Source organism: Erigeron canadensis, chromosome 5, assembly GCF_010389155.1.
Source record: "Erigeron canadensis isolate Cc75 chromosome 5, C_canadensis_v1, whole genome shotgun sequence".
In the NCBI taxonomy this organism is placed as follows: Eukaryota; Viridiplantae; Streptophyta; class Magnoliopsida; order Asterales; family Asteraceae; genus Erigeron; species Erigeron canadensis.
Genome location: NC_057765.1, coordinates 29,652,993 through 29,665,112, shown reverse-complemented (window position 1 = coordinate 29,665,112; position 12,120 = coordinate 29,652,993). Strand labels below are relative to the sequence as shown.

The following is a 12,120-nucleotide window of genomic DNA, read 5'->3' as shown; positions in this document are numbered from 1 at the left end:
TTGACCCATCGAGTTATATGTAACTTAAGGGAATTATGGAGGTATTTCACACTTACAATATAACAATTTTAAATACGATTGACTTTGTACAAAATTAAAAAGGAAAATATATCTGGCTAAATAGATTTTATGTAATTAATATTTGAGTATTGAGATATTTAAACATATCGTATATATTGAAAATATAAAAGGTTGTAAAAAGTTATAAATACTACAGAAAATAAATTTGATATGGAGATCCTACTAATAACTTAATGCTTTCTATTTTCTAACATTCCAAGTGGCCATCCTCATAATGCTTGAGGGGCCGAGCGTAAGTTTAGATTTTAATGATGGTCTTAAATACAGGAGCGCATATGTGATATGGCCATATCAGTATCATTAGGGTCCCTAATGTAAGGATGATCAAAAATCTTAAATCCTGATCCTACCCCACATGGTATTGGATTTCATTTGGGATCGAGAGATATTTGTTTTTGGTGGTTTTTGAGAGTGGGACTGGGATGATATCGAGAAATCTCATAATTTGTGAGATTTCTCAATACTATCCCGGTCTCGTACTACTACTGTCTTATATAGTATCGGGATCGGTATAACGTATAGGTGAATTTTGGGACTGGATTCCCCGATACGGGACGTCTTTTCCTATCCATAGGTATCATATATTTTTTAATTAATTTACTAGTCAATACTTGTATAGTTGTATATAGGGCTATAAATGAATTGAATAAACACGAACGGATAAACGAACATAATGTTGTGTTTATGACAGATGAACGAACATAATACCTTGTTCGTTTTCGTTCGTTTAGGTTCACGAACACAAACGAAGGAACACTAATGAACAAACATATGGTTACAAGTATTAGAACTTAAATTCAAAATTACAAAATATCCATCGATTAAAAGTTTTACGAAATATTCCTACTTATGATACAAAGATACAACATTTATCTAATAAAAAATAGGTTTATATCCTTTCATTTCAAAAAACGTATACTTTAAAGCTTAAACTTCGAGTCCAATATAATAGGATCATACGCTTTTAATACAAAAAAAGTAATTATTTTTAATTTTTTTTAAAAAAATGTTAGTAGTAAGTATTAATAATTTAATATACATTAAAATTTATATAATATTTTAGAAAGGCAATATATTATTAGAATAAATCTAACGTCATCTAGCAAAGCACTAGATGACATAAGAAATAGTACACTTACAATTACAAAGTCATGGATAAGCGACAAACAATACTATCCTAGACACTTCTTAAGATTTGAACTGCGAGGTATGCAAAAAAGGTCAAAAAACTCGCACCATTAGATACAAGAAAAACCCTCATCAACAGGGGCCGAACCACCAGTTTTCACCCTGTGATGTTTTTTATGCAAACCCATATAAGTCTCAAGGGAACACGAACCACGAAATGAAGACATATATATATATATATATATATATATATATATATATAAGAAATAATTCTCTTATATTTAATACCTTTTTTTTATAGTTGATTAGGTATTAGTATATGTAAACAAACAAATTTTCATGAACATAAACGAACGAACGTTCACGAAAAGATTATCGAACGTTCATGAACATAAATGAACGAACGAAATCTTTGTTCATGTTCATTCCTTTAACTAAACGAACGAACTTCCAACCGAACAGTTCGTGAACCGTCTAAATCATTTACAACCCTAGTTGTATGTGATGCGGAGTTTGACTTGATTTATATTAAATTATTTGTTACGTATGATACTGAAAGCTTATATTTAGTTATGTTGCTTATATTTAGTTATGTTGCTTATTAAAAGGTTTGTATAAAGATATATTGTTTGATTTAGCTTAAAAAATTGTTAACTATATGAAATATGGTAATTGAGACTTTTAATTGAGGATGTTTCATTGTAGATTTTTTTCCCCTTAATTTTATAAAACACATACAAAATTAATTTAGTTATAAATTGGTTTATTAAAATATCAAAATACAAAAAGATATATGGTTATTGGGGAAATTATATGCAGTGCAGCTGTTCGGAAGATTCGAACGGCAACCCTCACGATCAAGGGGGAGTTTCTTATTTGTTTCATCACATGAAAAAATTCATGGGGGATGTTGAGGCAACAGTTCTATAGTACTGCAGTTCAGATCATTTTCTCATGGTTATTATATAATATATATATATATATATATATAGGGACAATCAAATAAGAACAGATTTAAAATAAGAACGGTGAGAACATCTTAAAATCATCATTTTGATGCATTAAAAGTCCATAAAACTGACATAGTGCATAACTAATTATCATTATTTAAGTGTTTAACAACACATTGATTCATCAAAATTGAAAAAATCACGTTTTTTGTTGGATGCATCATTTTGATGAATATGCATCCAAGATGGATGCACAAAACAAAAAACATGATTATTTCGATTTTGACAGATGAATGTGTTGTTAAACACTTAAATAATGATAATTAGTTATGCACTATGTTAGTTTTATGGACTTTTAATGCATCAAAATAATGTTTTTAAGGTGTTCTCACCGTTCTTATTTTAAGAGTGTTCTCACCGGAGTGTTACCCTATATATATATATATATATATATATATATATATATATTTTAACAACGAGTTGCTAGTTATTAGTTAACATTCGAATAAACACAATGACATCTAGTTGGGCAATATGCAAAGTTTGAACCATCAGGCCTTGGATGAAACCCAAGACTCTTGAAAACCCCCATAATAATTCATTACTATAAATGTAAAGTAGGATTTGAACCCTGATGAATTTTTCCAAAGTCTATGACCTAATCAATGATTATTTTATATTATTTATTAACTTATTTTTTAAAACAAATATAAGGTTAGTTATTTAATATTGAATTGAAGTTCTAGAAAATCTAAATAAGAGAAGATTGATACATAGTTTTTAAGTCATTGATATTATAGATTTTAAATTTATAAATCAAATAACTATACATGATATTTAAAATATACTCGTAGTATTTTTTACTAATATAAACTAAAGGAGCACGTGTTGTTTATATACTATTTTACGTGTTGAATAATGAATGTTTCAATCTTTTTTATTATATTGATATTGATGTATTATATGCTAGGTGTTTTACCCGCACGATGTGTGGTTATTAAATTTATTTTTGGAAAATAATTTTGACACAAATTCCATAAACCCCAAAATAGTTTATTAATATTTATATTTGATGAGAATTTATTAAAATATCTTTGTCATATATAGAATTTTTGGAATTCATTAAATATGTTTAAATAAGATAATTATTATAAAATTTTATAAAAATGACACATGGGATAAAAACTTATGTGTCAATTTTTAAAAATAACTTTAAATTGAAAGGCCTTCAATCCAGATTGATAATAAATTTATTAAAAATGATAATACCTTTATTAGTTCTCATCCTTAAGTATTGTTTGATTTATGTAGTTACAACAATACAACAATAATGACTACATCAATCAAAGGATTCCCTAATGTGAGAATTTGGAGATCATTTCATTTTTTTCCAATAGAAGCAAAAACTAATTAGTGGAGAAAATGTGATCGACATTACGTTAGTAGTTAAATCTGATTGAATATACTTTGTAACCTATTTACCATGATGCATTAACCACCTGATATTAAATTTTAGCAAAGAACACAAATAATTCATAAGTACTTTAGTCACAAGAAGTGCCCCCACCTTCGAGCATTAATGGATACGTTATTTATGGAGAAATGATAAGCCCTTATGAAACAATAGCATAAGAAATTCTTCGAAATCACAAATATGATAATGATATACGGAAAATATTTAAGTAATAAGATTCTTTTTTTTTATCAAAAATGAAATCAATCTTATGCCTATAGAAAAATCTTCAATCTTATATTTAAGATGATATAAAAAAAGACCACATTGAGAGAATTAATACACTCGATAGCACGAGAGTATAAAGCCCGTTGTTCTGTCCGATCGCACTAGAGACCTATGGCCTCTAGTATTCGATCTATTCGATCTAGTCGATCTTCCTTCATTGGAGACAGTGAGATACCCATACCAATCGAGGTAGCTCTTTGGTAATAAGAAAAAAAATTGCATAATTTCCTTCACAAAATTTTCTATGAAACGAACAAACATTACCTAATTTTAATGTACTTATCCACCAACTCACCAAGTAAATAACCTTGTATTAACAATGAGAGAGAGAGAGACATAGTATTTGTGGTCGTCTTTGAAATTACCATTTTCACACATTCATGATTAACAAAAAAGTTGAATAAAGGGAAGTCCAACAATGGTGGAGCCTACGAAGGTGACTCCTCAAGAATCTTTCCACCTCTTTGATGCTAACATATAAGACCATCTGTAAATTAACCTCTTTGTAATGTATGCAAATATTCTAAACAAAACAACAATCCTTTTTTTTCTTTTTTCAAAGTCATTGATTCTTGGCATTTAGATTCTCAAAAATCCATATCTATTCTTAAACTTATATAAAATTGTCCATTCTTATAGTTTATATATATAAGGATTCCTATATTCTAAAATGCTTTTTTGAGGTTGTTACCATATATTGGAGGAACAAAAGTGAAATGCCCATTCACTTTAAAGACTTTCATATCGCAAGGCATCAAGGTCCCCTCATGATCATATGTCAATAATGTTGATGATTATTATTATGTTATTCGCTATACTTGTCATATTTTTGAACGGCTCGACAAATTCATGTTATCTGCTTTTTATTTGTGGAGGTTCCGTGTTAAAGCTACGATAACCCTTTTGTTGATTAGATGTATAATGCCTAAGTACTTACAAGTTATTGCAATCATTAGTTGTCATCTCAATTTTTCAATGCTATAAAGATTTATTTGATTGCTACTATATGACTACATCGGTAGATGAATGAAATGAAGATGTATGAAGTCTGTCATTTGTATAATTAACCAACGGTTCACAAACAGATAATAAAAAGATAGAGTTGCGCCCATACTATTTCATTTGTGTAATGTGTTCATGACCAACAAAAATGAGCTCAAGCGTAAACAAACTATAGCATATAATTAGAAACATTACGCGTCAATTCTAGATCTTGAAATGGTTTTTAAGTAGCTCAATAAATAGTCTAGATGTACGGAAATAAAACATTGTGAGAACTAACATTAACAAAACTTTCCAAAAATTATAAACATAAATGTAAGAGCTTGAGCATATTCACATTACCTTATATTACCTTATTAATTAATAATAACAGTCCATGAAGATTCATTGAATGTTCCTTTGGTTTAATGACAATTTTTCTTTGTGCCTAAGTAGCCTATGGTTAACAAGTACAGTAGAAGCTGATATAATTAAACTGATCATTAATTAACCATTTGGTCTTAGAACAAGTGGCCAGTTGGGCCTTCTTTGGAGGAACTGGTGGAGGAGATGTTGGCTTAGAGACCCAGGATCGAATCTTGATTCTCCGTGGTTTCGAGCATTTATCTCTTGAGCGTGTGAGCATTCGTGTTATCCTTCTTGTTTGATCTGTAGGAGTATGCGAGTTCCAAATTCCAGCATATTGTCCATCTTGGATGTCAGTGTTGGAGTTCAAACCATTAACCAAGGTCGGCTTAACATTTTTGGTGGCTCTAAGCGGAACCAAAATTTAGGGGCTTTTATAAAAGTGTTTACCTTCTTTTATCCTACTTGAGAATGACAAAATAGATTAAAAGGTTCATAACTAAAGGACATAAAATTCTTAAAACTAAATGATTCAAATAAGTGTTATATACTAAATGTTATAATAATATGTTTATGCATAAATAATGAAGAAGTCTATTATTTGTGGGGGAAAAAAACTGGACGAGTTATTTAATTGTGTGAATATGAAAGAAAAGAAATACATTAACATAAAAAGAAAAAAACTAGAAATTGTGTGAATATTAAGAAAAAAAAAATACAAAAACATAAGAAAAAGACTAGAAAACTTAAACTCTTCAAGAATTGGCAATTGAAGGAACAGGGAATGCATAATGAATTAATGATACGATTTCAAAGTGACACACTCACACACCATATTTAAACGAGTTGTTAATTGTCATAACTTGTAAAAGACTAAGCCAAAAAATGGAGGCCTTTGAGAAGTGGGGGCCTTAGGCACCTGCCTAGCTTATCCCTCTTATGAGGCGGTTCTGCCATTGACATCCAACACTTGCCGTTTAGAAGGAAGAAAAAAAAGACTTAGATCATTAATTATCTTATGAATATTTCCTTTTCTATTCTAAAGGGGCATTCTTTAATTAAACTATAAACAATTACATATTATACAATAAGATAAACGCAACCTTAATGAGAATCACAATTGTCAATCCTTGACCTTTTACGCGTATTGCACACATAAGAAGTCCATTTGATGGGACGAGGAACGAATTTACAAAGTTGGAATTTTAATGGGTATTATTATTGATCCGAATAGAAGTGGTATTGTATTTGTAGCCCACGATGGAATTTTATCGATTTCAAGTACCATGTGGACCTATACACTATCACCACAAACCTAAAGTCAGTAGTGTCACACATGTAAGCGGGTTTATTCCGTCAATAGGCATCATAATTAATCCCGAACATTAATAGATTGATTAGAATTTAATGGACTTGAGGATTTAAGATATTGGATTGAAATCAAAAGCAAAATGTTTTCTGTATTAAAGACTGAGGTTTTTCCGAAAATAATTGGGTTTTCCCTAAACTGAAGACGGGTATATAGTAATGTCATTGAACTCGTTACGAATTAGAAAATAATGTATGTGGTTGCAATGAGAATATTAAAAAAAATACATTAAAATAGTAATTTGTGCTAGAAGGTTTTATATCTTAATATTTGATGTGACATGTTTGATAATATAGATATAATCATGACAAATTGTTCTAAGAAGTAAATTATAATTCCACTGATTATATAAGAACCTAAAATTTGTTGATGCCCACATTAAGAAAGAAAATTCCAATATGCAATTTCAAACTTTTAAAGGAATATGAATAAGATTTTTCGAATTTTCAAATTTTATTATGTTTTGTTATTATGTGGATGACTACATTAGTAAATTAATTTTTCCCTATGACATTATTCTCAAATCTAACCTATCGGCTTGCAATTGATCAACATTCTAACCATATACCAAGTAATTGGAAGTTCAGGATTTTACGCTTTAGGAAAAATTGCACCTCGAAGAAAGCCTTTAAATCTTGTTTAAGAAACCGGCTCGATCAACTTTATATATTTTTAATTTTAATTATGAAAATCATAAAATATCTTTTTAAAAAAACTAAAACGTAATTTTTAACTATCAGCGAAAACCACCATTCAAAGTCGTCTGATGCCAACTAACGATCGTATGTATTCATTCTTGTCATATTATGACTACGAGGGCACTCTTCCACTCCACTAATCTATACTTCTATATCTATATCTATACTTTTATGTAAAACAAACTGCATCCTCTCCTTTAAGTAATTAAGACTTTGAAAATACCATATTACCTCTATTTTTTATTCACTAATTTAAACATTTCACTTATTTACTTATAATACCTTGATGAAATAACTTACAACATAGATCCTCTAACTTTTAAATAACCATATTAACCTCTCTTACATCAATTAATTTACATTCACCACCACCACACATTGCCACCATCATTGTCGCCGTCGCCACACCTTCGTCGCTACCACCATTCCCGCTGCATTGCGCGGGCACCCGTCTAGTTAATACAAAATACAAAATGATGTAACATTCCTCCATAAAATTATTAAATTAATATCCTAAAGAAAGACTCCTCCAAACTCATTGGAGCTTGGAGAATAAAGCAGATTTCAACTGTGCAACACATACTAGTCTTTTGCTCCACCAAAAACCATGGTATCTGAGAGAGAAATAAATGACCCATTGTCTGTTTTTATTTGAAAGATAAAAAGGACAAAAAGGGCCTTCTATCAATCATGCCAAAGCTGTTAAAATCATGTTACCTGCCCTCTGTCTTTGTAACAAGTTATATATATATGTATATCTATCAAATTCCTTTTTCTTCATAAAAAGAACATAAGCTAGTTAAACAAAGACATTGGCATGTATAGTTATATATAAAAACACACTTAAACACTACTTTGGTCTTTATTGCTTTTAATGATTTCTTGAGTGTTTAAGTTGGACCGATAATGAGTTGGTTATCTTTTTTTTGAGTGTTTAAGTTGTGTTCTTGATTGCTACAAGTTTTTTTTTTCTTTTGTGTGTGTATGTGATAGCTTTGTAACATAGTTTTTAAGTAATGGGTAATGTTAATGGCGGAGACGAAAAAAGAAAACAGCAAGAGGATTACTACACGCTTCAACCCTCCACGCCTTCTCAGTTTCCTTTGACTGTCACTCCTCAGGTAACTCAAGCTTGTATATGTGTTCCTAACGTTTTGTTACGCGCAAATTTGGATCTTTAGTAATGGACTAAGTATCTTTATACAATAAAACTTTTCTATACTAGAATTGAAGGGTTTCTATAAACGGGTAAATGAAAAAGGTTTTCCATGTATAAGTTATCTGAGAAAGGCGAGCCTTTCAGATCTATGCAGCCTAATAGGGTTATCCCCGCGACTATTTCTTATAATTCTGTAAAATGTTTGCTAGAAGTTCAATTAGAAGGCAAGAATTGGTAAATCTTTTGTGGCAAAATGAAAATGTTGGTAGCCCACTTTAATTTGCAAGAAGAAAACATTTAAAGTAAGCTAGGTAAATGTACATACCAAAAAGGTCCATCGCTTTTGGCCAAAAAAATTGTCTTAAGTTGTTAATTTTTGCAAGATATGGTGTTTTTCTTGATATAGTTAATAACTCATTAATTCACACACAAACATTATTTGATTTTTGTTCAACAACAAGTTGTGCAAAGAATTTCACTACTTTTCGGAACTTGAGACTCAATCTTGACCCATTGACATTTCTGTTTTATGTGTTCAGTTTTTATAGAGATTGTTGCATTCTGAATATCTTGTGAAATTTGTAGACTCTTGGTACACAAAGCCCACAATAATATCTTAAATATACTGATTTTTTCAGGCATCTTTTTCTCCTTCACGAAATCCTAATCAGAGTGTGCAGATCGAAAAGAATGAGTTCAATGAGATATCAACGCATTATAGATCTGCAGGCCAAGAAAAGAGAATACCGATAGTTATCAATTGGATTCATGGTGGCACACAAGTTGCCATTGAGGGATCATGGGATAACTGGATGACAAGGTTAGCAAAGCATTGCTACCTCCCTCTTATAGTTTTTGTTAGAAGTGACAGTGATGACCAATTTACTTATAAATAGGTCAATTCGGCTATTTTTTTTAATATCAAATGGGTCAATTCGTGATATATTTTTATCTCAAATGGGTCAGAGCAGTAAAACAGTAAAAATTAGCTATAAAGTAAATTGGTTCAAAACTGTTTTGCATCCACCTTATTTCCAAAGTATCCGTTTTGACCCATTACCCAACCCGTCTGAACTGCCCATTTTGCCACTTATAGTTTTTCTGGTAGTTTGATGACTATTACTGAATCTTGTGTTTGATCAGGGAGTTATTAGACGGTTCGGGCAATGATTTCTCTATCGTTAAGGTACTAAATGTCGGAGTTTACTATTATCGTTTTGTTGTTGATGGGCAGTGGACTTTTGCTCCTGATCTACCACATGAGCGCAATAATATGGGGAATGAATTCAATATATTGGAGTTGAAGGTATTCTTCATTAGCTACATATTGTCTACTTTCTCTGTTATGATCAATCTATGCAAAATTTAATGCGTCTTTTTCAAATTTTGGATCAAACGCATCATGTTAATAGTATTTTGCATCTTGCACTCTCGGGTTTCATTATTTGCATATTTTCTTTGACGTTGGCAAATCACGCATGCCGAACCTATTACCTAATGGGTTAAAACAGGTTTTCACTGAAAGGGTTACTTTTACTATTGGCTGGATTTCAAAAAGGGTTTTACGTTGTAGTGCAAACTGTCTATTCTAATTAAAATATACATGTAATAATTAGTTAATGTGTACAAAAGTATAAACAAAAAGAAATTAACCTTTCACTGAGTTCCTAGCTAGTCATCAAAATCCCCTTTGACCTATTTGATTCGTTGTAATAAGTACAACCCAAATCAACCCATTAAGCAGGTCTAAATGGATACTGCTATTTATTTTTCCTGGTTTTTTGAATAGCGAGGTTAAGAGATTAGAGGAGATATATGTTAACAGGAAGTCATGAGGCTAACGAGAGTATTTCTATGGCCGTTTTCTAACCATTTCTGTGGCCAACTCTAGATGTTACCAACCTAGTTAGGTTTTGGAACTTGAGACCTCTTGTGGGAAATCAGGTTTCCGGACCAGCTATGTTACCTTGGTCCTTGGAGGTGATTTCAAAAGGTGTTAAAGTCATTCTAAAAATTATGTATTCTGACTTGACCTTTGTGAACTGTTAGTTTCACTAATTTAGTTTCCCTTGATAGAAAGATGAATAAAGATTATAGCCACAACACAAAACGAGGAAGGAAAACATCCCGGTTTTTAATAATTTTGCAAGATTTTGACTTTTTAATATTTCAGGATAGTTACCCTGAAAATGTGGACAGAGATCAAGAACCCAAAAGTCCTTCTTCACCGGTGTCAAGCTACAACAATGCATTGCTCACCTTAGAAGATTTTGCCGAGAAATTTCCTGAATTGCCCCCGTTGCTAGAACAAATGCCTCTAAATCAGCGAATTTCATCCAAGAACCACCAACAAGCTATTCAGAAGCCTTTATCAGCCAATTTGAACCATTTGTATATAAAGAGAGACAACAACAATCAACCCATTGTTGCTTTGAGTTCATCCCAAAGATTTCGTACCAAATTTGTGACAACGGTTCTTTACAAGCCATTCAAGAAAGGAAGAAAGTAAACATTTTTTTTCTCTAGATTCTTGCTTTCTTCTGTTTTTTGTTGGGGATTTTTTGAATTTTGTGTCTTTTGAGCTTATAAATCAGGACAAAGATAGGATCATAGAATTTATCATTTTTAAGTCTTTTGTTTTTTGTTGGAGATTTTCTCAAGGTTCGATCTCTTGAACATGATTTTGCAAGTCACTTGTCATAGACAGAAAACGGCCACCTACAAACAGTGAAAACGAAATGTATTTCCATGGTTCATGCACGTGGCTAAGTAAATACGACCCTTGTCACCAGCCCATTAATGTGCGATGCCCATGTTGAGAAAATTTGTTCTTGTTTCTATGTTTTCCTTCTTCGGTTCCATAATTAAACATGGCTTGTAATACCTTTTCTTATAATAGAACAGTTGGACATGAAACTAAAGCACCAAATTAATGAATAAAATACCTTACACACGTGTAGTTTTTAATATCTCGAAAGGTTTTTGATTCACAAAATCCAAAAGGAAGACGTGACTGCGACAAGCCCATCACGTGAGAGATAAGTTGTTCAATTTGCGACCCAACAAATTTACCCATTTTAACCAAAGAATTCTATGATAAATCAGGCTCTCATTAACTCCCATGAAGAAGATTGAACACGAAATACTCTCCAAATGTCTATTTAAATTGTTAATTAACCTTGTTAGAAATTGACTTAAAAGGTTAAACTCATGAGGAATGTTGAAGTTTATATATGTTTTAGAATTTTCTTTCTTTTGTAAATCAGAAGTAGGCAATCTTGCGAAAAGCTAAACAAGTGATGTATCATGATCTCTCCCTACTCGAGTTTTCTAAAATCACCCGTCTACCACCAACAACTGAAATATCGAATTAAAATTGAAAGAATGGGAAAATGAGAAGTTGTATTATTCTGTGTGTTCCATTACAATGGGAAACGTCCCAATTTATAAGTACAAAAGAAGTTTAAATATGGAAACACAATAATGTTTGGCTGGGAATTATTTGATGATATCTTTTAATCCGGGACATGATGTGAAACTGATCTCCTTAAATCTTTGATTTATTTTCTTTCCAACACCCCCCCTCAAGTTGAATGGTGGGATTACTAAAATTCAACTTGCCTAGACATTTGTGAAACATATCTGTC

At 31.2% G+C, this 12,120-nt stretch overlaps 1 protein-coding gene across 1 annotated transcript; it reads left to right on the top strand.

The window, feature by feature from the left end:
* Nucleotides 1-8,075: 8,075 nt before the first annotated feature.
* On the top strand, nucleotides 8,076-11,177 carry LOC122600401 (SNF1-related protein kinase regulatory subunit beta-2-like). Its single transcript, XM_043773111.1, has 4 exons — nucleotides 8,076-8,435; nucleotides 9,112-9,293; nucleotides 9,617-9,779; nucleotides 10,647-11,177. The coding sequence occupies exons 1-4, from the start codon at nucleotides 8,331-8,333 to the stop codon at nucleotides 10,980-10,982; spliced, it is 786 nt and encodes a 261-aa protein (XP_043629046.1). The 5' UTR covers nucleotides 8,076-8,330; the 3' UTR covers nucleotides 10,983-11,177.
* The last annotated feature ends 943 nt before the right edge of the window (nucleotides 11,178-12,120 follow it).

Coding starts and splice junctions, on each gene's coding strand:
- LOC122600401 (XM_043773111.1), top strand. CDS start 8,331: ATGGGTAATGTTAATGGCGGAGACGAAAAAAGAAAACAGCAAGAGGAT. Junction 8,436..9,111: donor CTTTGACTGTCACTCCTCAG/GTAACTCAAGCT, acceptor TGATTTTTTCAG/GCATCTTTTTCTCCTTCACG. Junction 9,780..10,646: donor TCAATATATTGGAGTTGAAG/GTATTCTTCATT, acceptor TTAATATTTCAG/GATAGTTACCCTGAAAATGT.